The 19,487-nt window shown below is 43.7% G+C and overlaps 1 protein-coding gene across 2 annotated transcripts in view; it reads right to left on the reverse strand.

The window, feature by feature from the left end:
* Positions 1 to 19,487, reverse strand: part of si:ch73-22o12.1 (nectin-2) — a 61,315-nt gene that overhangs the window by 29,060 nt on the left and 12,768 nt on the right. The window contains exons 2-6 of one of the 2 annotated variants that reach the window (XM_051920902.1): positions 15,731 to 16,087; positions 15,071 to 15,364; positions 14,477 to 14,594; positions 14,117 to 14,265; positions 309 to 2,014 (exon numbers count right to left, since the gene is read on the reverse strand). In XM_051920902.1, coding sequence (XP_051776862.1) covers positions 1,488 to 2,014; positions 14,117 to 14,265; positions 14,477 to 14,594; positions 15,071 to 15,364; positions 15,731 to 16,087 — 1,445 coding nt within the window. In that variant the 3' untranslated portion in view covers positions 309 to 1,487. Of the gene's footprint in view, positions 1 to 308; positions 2,015 to 14,116; positions 14,266 to 14,476; positions 14,595 to 15,070; positions 15,365 to 15,730; positions 16,088 to 19,487 lie in introns of those variants that run through there. The other variant, XM_028823606.2, reaches the window with a different exon arrangement.

Consider the following 19,487-nt stretch of genomic DNA (forward strand, 5'->3'; position numbering starts at 1 on the left):
TTTTCACAAAAGCTGTGAAATCTAGTGGCAGTACACAAGATAAATCACTTCGCCGAAACGTAGCAGGGTAACATGCGAGAGCCAATGCCTACAAATAACCCCAGTCTGGCAGCTTTAATAAGACAGAAAATACCAAGACTGATGGCACGGAGGTGACAGTCAGGTTGTCAGTAATCTGGAAAGCAATGCCACTCAACTGAAACGCTGCTAGGGGTGGGACAAGCCTCTTCCGTTGAGGGTTTCAGTCAGCAGCGGCGAGGAGGCCTTTTTTGGAGTCAATACAAAAAAAAAAGACACGCATGCAGATCTTTAAAAATTTAAAAACTTTATTCAGATAATAAAAAAAGTCAAAACACCTTATACTTGTCTTCTTATCCAATGAGATTCCGAACACTGCAGATGCCAGCTGTAGCACTTGGCATCTGAGCATTCTGCGTAAATTCACACGCATTGCCAGCGAGTACACAAATGGGCTCCAGTGTTAAGGCGTTCAGATTCACAGTACCATCAGAGGGCTCTCTGGCCCAAATGACAGAGGGCTGGGGATTTACCAGGTGGATGAGAGCACAAACATGAAGTCCTTCCTTGCGCAGCAGATTTGATCTTATGAAGACACCGACGTTAAAAGCGGGCGAGGTCCAAGCTAGATGAGTATTGATACAAATCACAGAAGGATGGTCAAAGTTCACTTGTATTGCACAGATTGGGGGACACGAAAAAAAAATTATATATAACACACAATTCAGGTGAGCAATGAGAAGGTGGATGACCCATCCAGTAGTGTGCAGGCATGCAGGAATATGGTATTTTTGGCTCAGATTCCTTATGTCCCTTCTGTATCAGCACAAATCAAACGTGTTCAAGAAGTGGCAGAAATCCTCTTTAAAGGGTATGCGTTGTCCTTGACCAAAGTTCGCTGAAGGCCAAACCCTCAAAAATATCTTAAGGGATCAAAAGTTGCCAGGTAAGAAATAAAATAAGTCACTCCAGTGCATCCTGGCTACAATCTCACACACACACACACACACACACACACACACGGGACTTAAGGGCACCCGGGATGAATATACAAGCACTTCAAAAAAACAGAGGCTGGGCGTAAAGAACAATAAGCGACCACAAGACAACCAACACTAAACAGCTTGCGTTGCACTGAGCTCAGTAAAGAAGAGGGATATCTGCAAGGAAAAGCACCCCGAAGTTTACTCTGTGGTCGAGGATACGCTGAAGTGAGGATCATAAACATAAAGATAGGCCCCCTCATCAGCAGGAACCTGCTCTTTGACATCACAGTCCACCTCAGACTTCCGCAGGTTCTTTAAAATGTTCACCAAAGCTATGTACACAATTACAAGGATTCACTGATTACTGGATACAGGCAGGGCCGTGTATATACAGGGACCAACCATTTTGCTTTGCTTCACAGACCGGTACCGTCCAGGCCCCTTCTGTGCAACCTCAGTAAGGGGAGAATCAAGCAGTCTTGGTTACACATAAACAGCAGTCCTAGAAATGACCGAACCATCCCTTTGAGACTCCATGTCATCATCTAGATAGCAGTCGTGGTCCTGGATCTGCAGCACAGGTCGGTTCTCATTCACATTCTCGTCAAAGCGGTCGTAGTTTTCATCATACTCAAGCATACTAAATTTAGATTTCTCCACGTCGTCCAGCTCTTGGCCAAGCAAGATGTCCTGTGCGGTTGGAGCAACACTGACACCATAGTTGAGGGGTGGTACATGAAAATTGTTGCTGGATTTCTCAGTGTTCGCTTCAGAGGAGCTCTCACAGTACTTGTAGCTGAGTGTACCTACTCCAGTTCCATTATTTTTTGCCCCAAACACTCTAGTTTTCGTGTCGTAGGTACCATGATCATCTCTGTAGTTCCTCTGTCGCCGACGGCACATGAACAGCGCTGCCAAAACTCCACCCACCACAAAGATGGCCAGTAGACTGCCAATCACGGCTCCAGCTACCACACCAGCATTATCAACTTGTCTCTCTGGCGGACTCTCTGCAAAAGGAGGGGATGGGGGAAAAGAACAGAGGAAAGAAAAACACACAGTTGGTGCTTGTTTTATGTCAGCTGCTTTGAGCAAACTGTCAGCAAAAGGGTTCACCGCTCCAGTGCAGGCTACATATTAATACGGGAACACAATACTAGTCTCGCTGGAAGTCCGCGTCCCACTGGATGCAGCCTCCAAATCCTTCCCGAAGCAGCCACCTTATGGCGGTTTGTGCCCTTAAATGACGTCACGGCAAACACAGAAAAAAAAAACAGAAAAGGATCATGCACTTCTCATCATCCTTTCCCAACATCCTTATGCATTTTTTACGGAAATTAGTTTTCCTGTGCTTCTTCCTATGTACATGTCCTACAAATTTCAACCATACCCAGCCAGAGAAGGTGGGTGGTAACACCATGATCTCCTTTTAGCAGAAATCTCCATGTGGAACCCCTAAACTAAATCCATCAACATAAAAATTCTAACAAGATTTGAGGAAAAGCATACAATACCCAATCAATCTATAAAGCTCCTTTCACAGGCTTCGTCATAACAAGGTACCTCTCAAAGCATTAAGAGAGTTTAAACATAAATACAACAATCAGTAAGCTGTGGTCACATGTGATGACAAACGATGGTGGGGGGTTAAGGGATGAATGCCACTCCTTCTCATTCACGCTCTTATTATTCACTGCAGATGCCACCACACAGATTAACATCCATGCCGATCTATGATATGCACAACAGATTACATGGCCATTAAGCGAATTTACAATCAGCAGAGATGCTCACCATGAAACCATTAGGATGTCGCGTTAAATACAAATAATCATCCCATGAAGGAAGCCTGCTGCTGAGATCTGCCTGCGAATTTAACAGCTTCAATTAGAGTCTCCGCATTGTGCGTCCAACTGGGAACAACATGGTAGAATGTAATAAATGTGTCACTTAGTAATTAATACCTTTAGGAAATATTGGGCTGGACCAGAACAGAGAGCTCCACACAGAAGGGTTACCAAGGCTCGGAGCCCATACCTTTTGCTCTGGTATTCTCATTTCTCCTACTCTTAAGACAGTGTGTGTGTGTATATATTTATGTATGTATATAAAATAAATTCCATGGGCTTGTTGAGAAGGCTATATGAATGACTTGTCTTATTAGCTACATGTCAATTACAGGGTGCAGAGAAAAAGTCCATGCAGAGTTGGAAAAATGACTTAAACCACAGGGACACTTACGTAGAGGAAAGCAGCCCTGGCACAGAGCCATTTTTCTGCATTGAGGCAGGAGCTGAGGTGCATCCCATTCTGAATGAACCTGCAGACTAGCACATCCCTGCCTTTCAGAAAATACACACCGCTTATGTCCCACTTCATTACATAAGCAAGTTCATTCATCAGGATCGCCACATACGGCCGGACACATGTGCAACCAAGGACTGGCCTCAGCTGTTACTCTGACAGGTTGTTTCAGTTACTTAGTGAAATAGAAGGCCATAAGAGGAGAATTGGGTACGGAAAATACACCCACCCCCCCAAACACACACACACAGTGCCACACGGACACCTCATCATCAGTGAAGCAGCAGGGCCATTACTCACGGGACAGAGGCAGCCTAGGGCTCTGCACAGCTTCAGCGCCATGTAATAATTCATTGTGAGTGCATCCACGCTAACGGCCTACAGGCTAGCGTTTAAGGTTGACTGCAGCTACCTGACAGTGCAGTTAGAAACGTGGACAGCACCAACTAAAGGCCAGGGTCCGGCCACAGATTGAGAATCAAGGGTGAGACTGAAATGATTGATGTTAACTTGGGTTCATTATAGAATGCTAAAGTCCATTAATGCCAAAGGTCATTATGATAAAGTCTATAGTGGTTTGACATGGGGACAGGTTCGGGTGTGCTGAAAATGGGCTTGCTGGTCAAAGTGGAGGCTCGAAAATCCTTGAGCAAGAAGAACTAGGGAAATGTAGGCAAAAATAGCACATTTTGGAGTATATCACACTGGTATCCTGAATTTGTACTTCTATTCGTAAAGATGAAATAATAGTTATAAAGGAAAGGCAGCATTTTACCAGTTAGATCCCACTACAGCTGCTTTAACATGACATCATAATACAGCAGTGTGGACTGCACATACAGTACATTCAAGCTGAATTAGGACTTTTGTAAGAAACACGAGATCGGAAGTGTTTTATGGGTTTGTGCGGGAAGGAATAAGTGAGACACTGCTGCTAGCCCGTAATCCATCTGTTTCCTAAAATTGAAGGAGGAGAAAAAGAAACCACACACACACACACACACACACACACACACACACACACAGCAGAAGACCGCTGAGGTCATGTCTGGAGACCCCGCCCCCTTCCTTTCACACCTATATTTAAAAATTGACAACGTTCATTCACGGACAGTGGAGCTTCACATCTTATGAGATTGCATCATTAAAATATCAGATGCTGATCTTGTTTCATTTGGTACGATTCTTCAGACACTTTCAACCACCCAACCGCCCTTATTTCTTGGTTTGTTTATTCATTTTCAAACTGGAGCAAATTCTTATTAGTCATAAGGATGGCACAGCTGCCTCACAAATGATCTATAGCCAAAAGTGTATTGTTATTTTTCCTTTATCTCTCTCTACCCCACCTATAGTGGCACATGTTCAGGATTGCTACTGTCCTAGGAGTTTTTGTGTACATGGGCTACAGGGTGGGACTTTGTCCTTAATGGCATTTCAGGGCCATCCGAGTGGATTTTGCAACTGGATGACTTGTTTTAAAATGGGACACTTTTTCAGAAGCAAGGAGAAGAGAAGAGAAGGCGGGCATTTTCCAAACAACTGGATTTACTTTAAGACAGCGTGTCGATCGTCATGAAGAAATAAATGGCACAGACTGACTGGAGCAAACACACTGGCGAATGGCGTCTGTGGGAAGGTAGTTTGATTATTATTAATCACCGTGGTTTGAAAATGAAATGATCTGCCACCGGCTGCAACAGCCACACAGATCCAGAGACCAGGGATAGATGTATGGCTTAGAATTTCTCCCACAACTCAAAAGAAGAACAGCATCATCCCAGTGGGGGGACAATAAAGGAATGTGCCCAATGAAGGACTGGCATCCTGGACAGAATTTTTAATATTGACAGGGCAGACTCTACAAGCTGGGTAATGGAAAAAAGTTATCACCACAGGTTTGATGGTCATTATTTAGGACAGTCCCCCCCAACCCAAGTTGTTTTGTTCAACTTTCAACTGACCCATTCTTCTCATGTCACCTGACACCTCCAATTACCTGTGACCCGGAGTTAGAGTAAGGCCACCATCCCTCATGGTGTAGTAAGAGGTGACCAAAGCCAATGTCACATTCCACAATGTCTAGTCAGAGGGGATATCAAAACATGAGGACTGCAGTTGCCGATCTTGTCACCCGAGTATGTCAATTTATATAGCTAGAAAAATCACTTGGGATTATAAGATTAGAAATTTGAAGCTGTGCTGTAAAAGTTATCTAAAGTATTGCAAGCTTGCTACTTTTTTTCTCTCTCGGTATTAAAACACAGGACAGACATATGAGTTTTTCTTCCGTTTTAGAGGTCCAAACCCCCCCCCCCCCCCTCCCCCCGTGTCCTTGTTCCTTGTTTTGATGCGTCATACGCACTGTACTCCCAGCTGAGCGCTCATCGGTTGTCAACACTCCTGCACACACAGCCCATCCCTATGATGTAAAACCAACCGCCCCCAGTCTGTCAGGATGGGCAAACACACATCCTCCACACTTACCCTGAGCACTCACAAAGATGTGTACTAAGTCCCTTCTCTATGCTCTCTTCACTCATGACCGTTAACATTATTGTTAAATTTGCAGATGATACGTCTGTCATTGGGCTTGTAACAGAGAACAATGAAGCTGCATATAGGGAAGAGGTTCAGAATCTGACAACATGGTGCAACACCAACAACCTGGTCTTAAATACCAAAAAGTCCAAAGACGTTATTCTGAACTTTGGGACCGCTAAAAAGACCAATCACAGTCCGATAACAAATCGATGCAGATGCTGTGGAGAGAGAGTTTCCAGCTTTAAGTTTCTAGGAGTCACCATCTCAGAGGACCTGTCCGGGGCTGGCAACAACTTGGCTATAATAGGCAAAGCACAACAACGCCTCTATTTTCTCAGGAAGCTAAGGAGAGCTGACCTCCCCCAGAAGCGGCTGGTTAATTTCTAGAGATGCACTATACAGAGCATCTTAACTAACTGCATGATGGCCTGCAGGTACAACAGCTGCACCAAGGCTGCTAAAGAAGCTCTGCAGCGAGTCGTAAAAACAGCAAAGGCCATTACTGGGACTGAACTGCCATCACTCGAAGTCTCGTGTAAGACTCGCTGTGTGAGAACGGCCAAAAACATTCTCAAGGACAAAACTCATCCTGGAAATTCTTTGTTTGAGCTCCTCCCGTCAAGAATGACGCTTTAGGTCAATCCGTGTACGCACAAGCAGACTAAAAAATAGCTTTTTCCCCCCCATCTGCCATAAACTTTCTGAACTCTGAATCTCCTCAGTCCGAGATCATTTTTAAATTGAACATGTGCAATAAGCTATATTGGTAATGTGCAATATACTAATGTAGTACAATATATAATGTACTATTCATTAACAGGTGCAATAATTTATGCTGCTGTACTTTGAGCAATAATAATTTGCTCTGGTTACTGGATCACTTAACCACTATACACCATATTTGGAATTATTTGACGTTTCTTTAAATGCACCTTGTGGCTGTCACAAAAGTAATTTCGTGGTGTTACACAATGACAATAAAGTGCTTGAACATGAAACAAATCAAACTGGTCTGATTTTGTTCCAGTGAACTGCTTGTAATGCCAGACTCCATGACTGGTGGTTACAGGAACACACCGCAACTGCCCCCACCTCCCCATCCATCCATCCATTTTCTTCCGCTTATCCGAGGTCGGGTCGCAGGGGCAGCAGCTTGAGCAGAGATGCCCAGACTTCCCTCACCCCGGCCACTTCTTCTAGCTCTTCCGGGAGAATCCCGAGGCGTTCCCAGGTCAGCCGGGAGACATAGTCCCTCCAGCGTGTCCTGGGTCTTCCCCCGGGGCCTCCTCCCGGTTGGACATGCCCAGAACACCTCACCAGGGAGGCGTCCAGGAGGCATCCTGATCAGATGCCCCAGCCACCTCATCTGACACCTCTCGACTAAAACTGGAAAAGTCATGTAATGTGATATGGCTATAAAGGGGGCTGGCATTAGAAAGGACATCAGGCCTTAAAAAAGGTCTGCTCCAATGTCCCCTCGATGAGGGGTAACAGAAAAACCAGGTCTACAAATTGAGTATAGGTTATCATCATCACCGAAATGGTGTTCTCTGTGGAAGACACTATAGAAAAGTAAAGAATGACTGGCGAAATTAAACATTTAAACATATTCCATTTGACAGCTTGTAGAAGAGGTTGACTAGAATTACAGCCAAGAGAACACAGGCCAGCCAGGCTAAAGACATGATCAAAACCAACTGTAAGCCAGCCATTTCATTTAATTGCTGTAATAAAAGCCGTCTATTTAGATAAAATTGTTTCATTAATAAAAAGATTGCAGCCTGCTTTTATTTGCCTAGACAGTAAATGACTTGGCAGGATTTTGGCAGATGTTAAGGGCCATAGGCAGTGCCGGAACTACCGTTAAATAAAAAGAAGCAGGACTTTGGTTTTATTCAAACAGTTTTAAGGGTGTGTGTGTGTGTGTGTGAGTGAAATAAACAAAGTCACGTGGCCCACCTGGAATGTGAAATCAGATATCGAACAGCTTAGCGTGGAGCGAAACTACCAGCAGTTGCGTTTGGCAACACTCCAGTTCATACTGTAACATCTAGATAAACGGCATCAGAGGAGCAAGAGGCACGAGAAGGGACGTGCTGATCCAGCAGGTCCTAAACTGAAAGTCAATCACGCCATCTTAAACAAGCAATGCACTCCACTCACACAGGAGGTAGGAGGCCTACATTGTGTAACCCCTGAACCACACTGACATGAGCCTTGAATCAAACTACTCTGCTATTATTCCAATGTGGAAACTAAAAAAATATATAAATAAATAAAATAATTTAATAAAAAAACCCACACATGCACACAAACAATACAACACACCTTAGACAGGATAGACAAAGCCGCCTAGAATTGAAGGGGAAGCATCCAGTTGTATTTAACATGTCAAACTTGTCAAAAAAATAATGTTCTCAGTATTATGTTAAATTGTACTTGAATTACCGAATTCTAATTTTGTTTTTATTATTGTGACAGAAGTGTGGCACACCAGCATATCTGCAGAAAAGAAACAACAAGGTTGTCATTCACATCCTACTACTGAATTGCTAGGAGACATGACATAAATCTCAATGTTTCAATGCAAGATTGTGCAAATATGGAAAACAAAAAAAAAACTGCAATTATAACTATGTCTGCTGTGTAGGATCACCCGACTGGCACATTCTTGGTAAGCAATACCACCTCAGGATGAGAGGGGGTGCCGTCGTGAACAGTATCGTTTCTTTCTCTTCTCACAGGATAGAGAAGACGCCCAATGAGGGTGACCGACTCCACTCCCTCCGGTCAGAGGACTATTATATCTGAGGCGCACAAAGAAGATGGTGTCTCATTGTGGACGGACACTCAACAAGAGACAGAGCTGCAATCCAGACTTGAAAAGCTCCAAGATAGTGATAGCACCTCTTTAGTTTATACGCACCATCAACCAGTTTTTGTTAAAGTCAGTTTTATTGATTAAATAAGATAAAGATTGGGACACCAACCAGGTCATCTGGATCTAGTGTCATACCTCACCCAACCCCATATGGTAATGCCATATCAACTATATAATAAAATGCTACTGTCTGTGTGTGCGCACACGCGTGTGCGTCTGGACCCTCTGTGCAATCTGATTGGTCAGTTTGTCTTCAGTAACACAACTGACAGAGGAAGTGCCAGGCAAGAGAGGTTCAGACTCATGAGGATTAGGAAAAGTATAGAGGGAATGCGGACGGTCACCCTCAAAGAAAGGAAGCATTTCTACAAATACAAATGACGTTTTCACAAAAGGTTATGGGGACTCCCATCTACCATTGGTGTTAGTTAAAAAACAAAACAGTAGGCGAGCAACACATGTTGAAATGACAGAGTCTGAGAAGCAGGCTGTACAGGAACAAGACTGAGAGGGGAAGAAACGGACGAGAGAGGTTGAGATGCAGGAGGATACCGAAGAAAGGAGCTGGACAAATCCTAAGGGTACATGCAAGGCAAGAAATATCAAATATTTTAAAATGGACTCTGTTACCAGTCTTCATGTGGTATGAACTAAAGACACAAAGAGGATTACTACATGTGGCCTACTACCTCAGGGGTTGGACAATAAATGACAATGAGGCCAGTTCAGTGCGTGACATGGAGAGTTTCTAAATGTCTTTCGATTGCGCCAAGCCTGTAATATGCATCGAGATCATGTCACTAAAGAAATTTGCACCTTACCCTTTAATGCTTTATAAAGTGTCCAAGGAACACCCTACATAACCTGATTTCATTTTTAAAATGGCACAGAGCAACAATCTAAAGGGTGGTACAGATGAACACCATTACAATAATCAAACAGTGGAGCAAGGAGGCAATGGAAGAAATAGTCCAAGAAGGACAGGAGAACCCATATTGCACGTCTGACTTCAACACATCATCCACCCTAGCTGTTCAACCACATGGCTGGCTCCACAAGTTCACTGCCCCATTCGACATTTATTCTAATCCACTCTTCATATTCTAAATCAGGGTTTCTCAGATTAAGTCCTAAGAGTCCCATATGGCTGCAGGTTCTGGTCCTGTCAGGGATTTCCTCTTTATGAAATAACCAGTTGAAGCTCTGGATCATTCCAAGTTTCCTTCATTCACACCAAGGTACTACTGGAGCACGGTTCCCTAAAGAAGGTTTCGGGTTGAAAGTATGGACTGCAGGACATTGTATGGCAATCACATTAACCAGTATATAAAACAGTGAAGGGTGTTCATCTGTTAATTCAGTAAAATCGTGTTAATGTAAACCATTTCTCCTTCACTCTCGACAAATGTCCGCTTTCAATTTAGCAGCAATTAAGCACAATGTTATTTCATTGTTTCTACATTATGATGTTACAAACCTGGGTGTGCAAGTTTTTATTGGGATGTAACAAAAAAAAGTGTTCAAGTTTCACTGGGTTAAGATTTATCATCATCACTGTGGTGGCTTTCAGCATTCCATATTGATTGCACACATGTCTACTCCATTTGCCATTAGTAAGATGCAATTAAGGGAGCCAACTGTACAGGAAAAAGGTGAATCAATAAGGACATTAAAAAAAGGGATATAGACTTTTAGGACCAGCTAATGAATTCCATTGGTGGTAAATAAAAACCCACAGCCATGGTGGGTCTCAGGACAGAACTGTGGAGCCCCTGATCTAAACCGCAACATTCCAAGGTCTATTGCCAAAGGGGTCAGACAACTGCTATGCCCGCGGTCAGAAAGCAAGTTTGTTTTATTTGCCATTATAAAGAAGTGTTATTATACAATGTCTTACCATTAACTTCATTTTCTACATAGTTAGAAGTGAAGAACATGTCAATACTCAAGCAGCCTAACCAGTGGTCTCAGCACTTAAATCAGGGCCACTGCATGTTTATTTCAGCAGATCATTCTTTTGTCTGAGCTGCTACCGACGCGGTTTAATTGAGACAATCATCGTGATCAGCCAAGTCTTTCCCATTGCCTTGGTCTTCTTGGTGCCCCAAGGCAGCATGCTGGTTCAGCATCCTTTAGACCCTTCCTAACCTTTGAATGGAAAAACTAAAGCATCTCATCCAAATGGTGGGCCCCGGCACTCCATGGCATTCCACCAATGTCAACCTCTGGGCAGGGAGGAACTGGAAAACCAGAGGGCCAGGGCAGATGGAATTTTGCCATGCTAGGTAGTCTCATTTTAATGTACTCTTATTTTTACCATGAAATGAACATCCCATTAACAGAAGATTTACTAAAATGTCTGTCCTTGGACACACACATATTGTATTGGAGCTGCTGCTCATAGTTCAGTGCTTAGTAACGGTGTGACTGTATACAGAGCTCTAGGCTTCTGAGGAAATGTGCTATATAAATATGTTTTCCATTCCTCAGCAACCATAAACTAGATTATGAGGGCTGAATAATGGATGGACAGATGATCTGAACATTCCCTTGGAAGACAGATCAGCCTCAGATGCTCACTGAGTCAGATTTGAAAAGATGCTTTTTTTTTTCCTTCCTCCTCCTCCTGCTCCATGGGAATTTGCCAGCTGCCGCAGATGGCACCATGCAGTTAAATGAGACTGTCATTCAACACAAAGTACACACGCCAATGTCATTTGGCATGAACGAACACACACACAAAAATTGCCTCCATGAAAGCCATTATGAGAAAATACAATTTTAATGGAAATATGAATAGTTCAGTACATGTAAAAATAAAAATGACAAACAAGACAAGTTGAATGCACTGATGAACTCGTCTCCCATGATGGATAGTACATTGTCAAAATGCACCTGTTAGGGTTCTTTTGGTTAAAAGCTCTGTAAAATAACACAACGCTGAAGCGCTAAGATAATGCGGCGACCTGTAAGAACTCACCTATTCAACCACTGCAATGGCCAATATAGACCTTAAGGACCAAAGCTAATCCAAGGCAAAACTCTGCAGTCAGATCGATTCATTAAAGTCTTGTTTTAAGTTTTCTTTTCTCGGTTTAGAAGGTCACTTCCAGTAATGAACAACTGAAGATGAATAACGACATATTATTAAGAGGAGAATACCCAGGTGGAAATTAGTTTACAGAGAAAGAGGCCAGCAAAATTCTACCAGAAGCACAGACTGCAGCCAAGGGGGAACCTGTATGGGGGATGTACCCTAGGCTGGTAGAGTCAAGACTAGATAGATGCCCTCAGGACTCTTCGATGGAGCTTCTTCTCCCCCCCTTGATCCGACACTAATGGCTGCAGGAGTGTTGGCCTGCCTGATGCAATGTACAGTAAGTTAAAAGTTAAGAAGCTAGGAAGGACAGGGACTTACAGGGCAGGAAGGCAAGACATAGTAGGACAATGACACTTGGAAGAAGAAATCCACAGGAGCAGGGCAGGGGGTTTGCGATCAACCTTAAGCAATGTGGCTTCAGGACATTCCTTCTCACCAGACAGCCAAGGATAAATTTATAAAAATAGACCAGACAAGAGAAGCAAAGAAGGCTTTCTTCTGCTTGATAGGATTGTGTTTCTCCTTTTAATCATCCCTCCCCAGTTGTTCTGTGCTTTAACAGAACCATACTGAAAAATCCAATACTCTTTGGGATCCAAAGCTATCATTCTTCACAGCCCTATCCAGGAAAACTACAGAATAAGGTTTTATGGATGGAATGTTGATTTAAAAACAAAAAAATCCAGATTTTCAAAGCTAAGCTAATTCTGGCCTCAGTTTCAAATGAACTCTTTTGCAAGTGGCCAGAGTATTATATTGGGTTTAAATTTTTGTTTTGCAGATTTATCCACTCTAGAACTTTTGGAATTCTGTTGGTTCCCCATTTATCCAATAAACCAGAGTCTAGAAAATACAGGGGGCTAATTAATAGAAAGCATTAAAATTTTCAGTGTTGCATGCGAGTCATATTTAAAAAAGAAAAAGCTGGAAATGGGACGCAATAACAATACACTTTGAATAAGGTCATTCATTTTGTCCTGAGCTGGCACACGCAGGTCACTGGGATGTTATAAAATATAAAATAGCTTATCCAAAGCCTGGATATATGAGGCCTGATGTTATGTTCAGCCCATGCAAGCAAACCACAACTACCACAAATGCAACCAAAATGCAACAACAAAGGCCTACAACCTCAATTCAAAAATGGAATCAATAGCCAAATTTTTATGTCACGTTGCATCAATCTGCTGTGTCACATTTAAACTCTTCCAAATTTCACAGAGGTGCGTTGACCTTAATATGACAGAAGCAGTTTGTCAGATTGCATCTTCGTCAGGTGAGCTGGCCCTGAAGCGCCAGAAAAACTAAAAATAACGGAAACAAAACCAAAATGTTTTTTGCTCCAGTTGTGTTTTACAGCAAAAGATGGACAGAGAATACTTGGAAAATTATTAGAATCAAGGAGACGCATAATCTCTCACTTTCAATTTCCAATTTATTAACTGATTTTTTACTAAAAATTGAACTCTTCATGACCCATTTTATACAATTGTTTCTTATTGTAATTCCTCATAATGGGAGGAATTAATTAGAAAGGGACAGGCCTAGTCATTTTGTTTTACAGTATAGCTCAAATCATTTACAGGTATAGCTTCCCATTGAATGCAATGAATATGTAGATAAATGGAACATGAAGTGAGAAGAAGAATGAGATGAGAGACCACAGCACAGAACGAAACTGTCAAAAAGAGGACTCAATTGATTAAACGGTCAATGAAAAGCAGCCAATAAGAAGAGTCTGAGCCCAAACAAAAGGCAGAAACCGGATGTGAAACTTCACCTTATTCAGCATAAACCCTGACCTGCAGGCTATTTGGCATATCGACATCAGACCGATTAACCGATCACAAAGGAAGGCATCCTACCACCCAGACAAGAACTACCAGTTTGTCTCATCACACGGCCTATAGCACAACAAATTCTTCTTTGGTATTAGCTTACCATTTTCTGAAAGCTGGCTAACCTACCACAGGATTGAATTCAAGAAAGGGAATATTGGGTTACTGTTGATCAGACTAATTTTCAAGGACTCCTAGGTAGCCACCAGAAGCTTGCTTCCTCAGGGGAGGCTTTCGATAAGCTTTCTTTCAGGAAACAAGAGGAGTTAATTATACCCTTTGACTCCCCAAGACTATTGCTGGCCTTAGCAGGAGCAAGGGAACAAAAATGAAATTTAAAAACCACACTTGTACCAGTCTTTCATTTTATGCCGTTTAGAAAAGAGGTTCAAAACACTCTACTCTACCACACAAAATCGACACGAGAGCTAAGAAAGGGTCTCACCTCGGACAAAGACAGAGAGCTCCCGCTGACTGACGCCCATGCTGTTGGTGACCTCGCAGATAAACGTGGTGTTGACAGATGGGTCTACCTTCTTAACCTGGAGAATTTCACCATTCACCTGAACAGAGTCTGGTATCTTCCCATTGGCACTGAGAAAACCGAAAAAGGGATTGTCAGATCTTAAATACTTTTAATATATCCTGGTCAGAGGGATTCAAGCATCCTCAGCAAGTATCTCATTTTCATTCTGTTAGCACAGTTCGGACTTCCCCAATTAAGAATTACAGGAGTGTGAGACTGCTTTAGAAAATTACATAGGTGGCATGGACCATCCAGGTGTGAGACTAAATAGACACTCACGCTTTCCAGGTTACAGACGTTGCTGGTGGGTTGGCTCTGGATTGACAGACCAAGGAGGCCCCTTCTCGTCCTAGATACCAGTTGTCATCATAGCCACTGATGGACACAAGAGGAGAGTCTGGGAAACAGAGGAAGAAAGTTGTCAAAATCGAGGCATGGACAAACAGAAGTGGCACACTCTTCAGAAAACCTTCTAAACCACCCATCTGACTCGTCTCCCAGACACCAACCACAGCCTAGATTCCATGAAAGGTTCTCAAGTGATCATCATGTCAGACTGAATTGCTATGGATATCAGTTTGTCACTACAGGAGGCTCTGATCAGTGAAAAACTAGCCTGGCAATAAGACTCCAGTCCAGTTAACAACCACAAATCAGAACTACCAAAGTCAAAAGGCACCACCATACACTACTCCAATACTAAGGCACTGGATCAAAGCTGCACCGACATTTCGATACACCCAACTAAGAGGGTCGAGTATTACTGGATGATGTCATCACAACTGAATGGATTTCGCCAAAATACTCATGTTAAAACAATGAGACTAAAAAGGGTTAATATTGTAGCTTTAAATATTGGGGACCAACACTTACGATTCACATTCAGCTTTATATTAAACTTCTCTGGTGTGGCAAGCGTTTTGTGGTGGACTTGACAAGTGATAACATAGTCGTGGATCAAACCACTGGGTACCAGGCTGAAAGTGCTGTTTACTGTGACCGTTCCATTTGGATTTGTTTGATTTTCAGTGGTGATGTTGCCTGGAAAACTAGATACCCAGGAGATCTCAGCTGGAGGTTTGCCACTGGAGGACACACATCGGGCCACGGGAACCAACTTTGGACCTTCCTGTACCTGGATCGCCTCTCCGTAGTTGACTGGCTTGGCTGAAACACAAAATAAAAGGAAGGACAAGTTCATAGGATGGACTTTAGCCATGGTGAGCAGCACTGCCATTTCTCTCAGGACAGCATATGAACAAATCAAGCGTGCTTTACGTCCGCTTCTCTCAATTCCCCAAAGCTAATCTGCGTCTCTGAAAATGCAGTGCCTGTAGGCTCTTTCAGAGGGCATCTTGACATTCTGTCAGTGCAAATCCCAGGAGGTGCAAACAGACTTCTGCTGCCTGAAGCACGGAACATACCAGAAAGATGCGTGTTTAGAGGAGATGCAAACCTGCACTCAAAAACAAGACCACTTCACCATGCCATGGGGCAAAGATTCACTGGGGTTGGTGGAGGGGTCACACTTACCCAGCACGTATAGTTTGGTGACGCCCTCCTCATTGCCACTGGGGTAGGTGGCATATTCACAGATATAGCTGCCTTCATCCTCCAGCTTCACAGGGTTGATGACAATGGTGGGATCATCCAACGATGACGTCCTGAAGGAGACACGCCCCTTTATAGACGACTCAGGATAACTCTCACCAAACATGGGGTTGTAAACAGCAATGTTCTGCTTCTTCTCATGATAAAGATCACGGATCCAAGTCACCTGGCTCTTCTTCACCTCTCCATTGGGATCTACAAAGCTGCAGCGAAGACTCACTTCGTCTCCAGGGTAGGCTGTGACTTCGGGAATCACTTTAACCCTCTGACCACTGACAGCTGGAAAGAAAAGCAACAAAGTAAGCCCATCAGATACTTGTCAACCTGCCAAACATGACCAAGTCACAGAGCCTAAGCCCACCCGCCACTAGCCCTTGGCATCCACGTTAACACCAGCATGGTTTTAGGCAAGACAGCAGTTAGTGGTGAAGCTTTTGTTAGTCTACTCCCACAGTGCGTCTAGCAGGGTCTCGAATAAACGGGCTAATGGTAGCAAGCGCTGCACACATCACGCTGTCCCTGAAGGGGGAAAGAGCCATCACGGCCTGTCTAATGAGGTTAATTAGAACATTGCAGTGCTGCCTAAGCGTTTCTGATTGAATTATCGACCTCTGCTAATTGATTATCTTTTCTGACAACACAAATGCTGTTAATTCAGACCCAGGAAACAGCGAGGCCCTGGCACTGCTTCTAGGGATAGGCGGAAGCAGCTGGGCCTGTGTGCACTACCAGCGGCGTGCCTGCTGCAGAACCCATTCACATCTTTGTCTGCCGAGGGCTACAGAGGTCAGAGGACAAGATTAAAGATTAAGCCTCTTCATTTCGAGGATGGTGACCAGGGGATTGAGTTCAACCTCGCAAGAGCAGGATTAGACGATTTTTGGCCGCATTGCAAGAGCAAAGCTGTTGTGGTGTCAGTGGCAAGAAAGAGATCGCAATTAGGGCTTTGGCTCATGAGTCCAGCCAGGACAGAGAACATTGAGCAGCTCAAAAACCTTAAAAAGGAGCCAGCCCAACATGGAAAATTAAAACAGGAGTGCCAACCAGGGTCAGGGCAATGTGGAATGAGAGTGGCCGCCAGCCTTCCCCAAACCCATTTGGCCTGGGATCAATTTGTGGACAAAGTTGAACAGGGGCCTGCCAGACAGACGCTGTATGTCAGAACATCTAACCCTCATTCACACACACAGCCCCAAGCAGACGGCTGGCTCAGCTCATAACAAGACAAGCTCACTGCATTCCAGGACTTCGCCAGGCCCAAGACAACTTGGCTTAAGGGCAGCAACTCGGAGGAACAAGGGAGGTGCCACATGCATTGCAAAGCCAAGCAGGATGGGAGTTTCTTTTCAGATCTTTCTCACAATGTCAGATATCTAAGGCATGTATGCTGCTAGGAGTGCTGGTCAAAAGAGGCCACCACCCGTGCGCTGGGTAAAAAGCAAAAAAAAAAAAAAAAGCTGTCAGCACAAAAGTCTTCACAGCTCACTAGTTACATAACATCAAAGCACTGCCCAGTCAGGGCTCCATCACCGAGATCACTTCTGCTCGCTCACACACCCAAACACAACTGGGATATAAAATAGATGAAGTGATTTGTTTGAAAGGACTCCAGAATGACCCCTGATGAATGAGTGGGCCATGTGATGAACTGTCACCCATGTCTAGGGTTGATCCATAATGTTGCTGGCAAAGGCTTCAGCGTCTACAATCCTGACCGAGCTTGGAAACAGAAATATATCACAGCCTCAAGTTCCAGCTCAGCCAACCTCCCTTGTTAAACCTGCACATTCTTAGAACATAAGAAATTTGACAAACGAGTGGAGACCATTCAGTCCATCCAGCTTATTTGTTTAGCAACTGGCTAAGCCAGCCCAAACTCTTATCTACAACTACACGTTTGGTAGTTTCTTCCAGAATCCTTTGCTCAAAGAGCTGTGGAAGTGCTTCCAGGCTTCAGTACTTCCCCTTCGACTGATGTCCTTGAGTACGTGATTCACGGTTATGCTAAAGAAATTGGCTGGACTTACTTTATCAATGCCTTAGAGGATTTTGATGAGGTCCCAACATGGTTTCTTCTGCTTGAGGTTAAACCGATTTAAGTCCTGGGATGCACCTGGTTGCTCTCCTCTGGACAGCTTCAAGTGCTGCTATGGTTTTCTTGTAGTGTGGCGACCAGAACTGCACATAATAGCCCAGATTTGGCTTTACTAGTGTATCATGATTTTTTCATCATGTTCCTTTTCATCCTCTAATAAGAAATCGATTTCCTCGAGTTCTTTAGCTGCGAAGATCATCCAGGAGTCTGGATGGAAAAGGCAAGACCAATGTCTAGTTGATTCCTGGGGGAACATACTTCTTTTGGAACTTTCAGCAGCTCAGATTAATTTCTCTTCCCTACTATATCATCTTTAGAAACAGCTTATTTTGTTGTAATTGGGATACATACCACCTTCCCATTCCACCCCCTCCTAGTGGCAGGGTGGTGATGGGATGGCATCTGAGGAGGACCTTACATGCTCAACTCAGATATGTAATACCACCACGGGACACAAGGGGACGCTGTTAAAAACTAAATGGCCTCTTACCTCCAAAGCTCCAAGACGACACCTAATGAGGGCAAGTGCACCCATCCTGATCACCCTTTTGATAGGAGCCATATAAAGTCAGACATCAGCTTTGGACCACTGTCTACAGCAGGATGGAGTTCGCAAGCCATTGACAACTCAATTAAAAAAAACCCTAAGCTATCCGAGACGACTCGCTCATGATTTTTTTTTTTTTTTTGGGTGGCCTTGCCCGTGCCATTCATACACCCCACCACAATAACATGAGGGCCATATTTGGACTCCTCCAGTCACTCAGCATCGATGGGACTTTATTCTGTTTTTGATATATTGAACTGTTCTGATCTGGTTGCCCCCCCCCCCCCTTCTCTTTAAAAATAATAAAAATCTGAAGCCCCAAATGACACCAACAAATATTGCTTTATGTCCTCAAGCGAAAAAATCTGCTTTTACACTTCCAGATGTTTGCTACCATAATCCAAACCCGAGGTCCCTCACGTGACTAGAAACTGAAACAGGCTGTGGCACCTTGCTGGTCAATAGAAACTTTGATGATAGTAGCAAAGAGGAACCGAAAAACAAAGAAATGCAGATTGTAAAACAGAGATAAAAGCATGACAAACTGGAGCTGTCCCTACATTCACAAGGCAGCCCTGCTCAACAATACCCTCATTCAGCTTCCCACAGACAGCCTATTGTGCGTCATACTGATGTCCAGGATACTGATGATGAGCAACAAAAAAAGAATAAAACATGGCATACAACCCCAGCCAGACAGTCGCAACTCTGCTGCTAGGATTCCAGATTATAAATCAAGAGAGAGCAGCAGTCCCCACTACACAGATAACCCTTGTTATATTGCACTTGTCAGGATGTGAACACCACAACCCCATTCAGGCGTAGAGTTTCAGTACAATTAATTACTCAGCTCAGGCAGGTTAAGCGACTCACTCAAGGTCACAGGTGATCAGTACTGGGGACTTGTTTGGCAACTTTGTGGTTTACTATCCTCAAGGCCACACTGTCTGCCCAAACCAGTTTCCCTTCTGAAGCAAGATGTAAGTGAAAGCCACTTGAATGTGTGAGTCAGTAACTAATGTGACTGAGCTGGAGTG

Source organism: Erpetoichthys calabaricus, chromosome 17 (genome assembly GCF_900747795.2).
Source record: "Erpetoichthys calabaricus chromosome 17, fErpCal1.3, whole genome shotgun sequence".
Classification (NCBI taxonomy): Eukaryota; Metazoa; Chordata; class Cladistia; order Polypteriformes; family Polypteridae; genus Erpetoichthys; species Erpetoichthys calabaricus.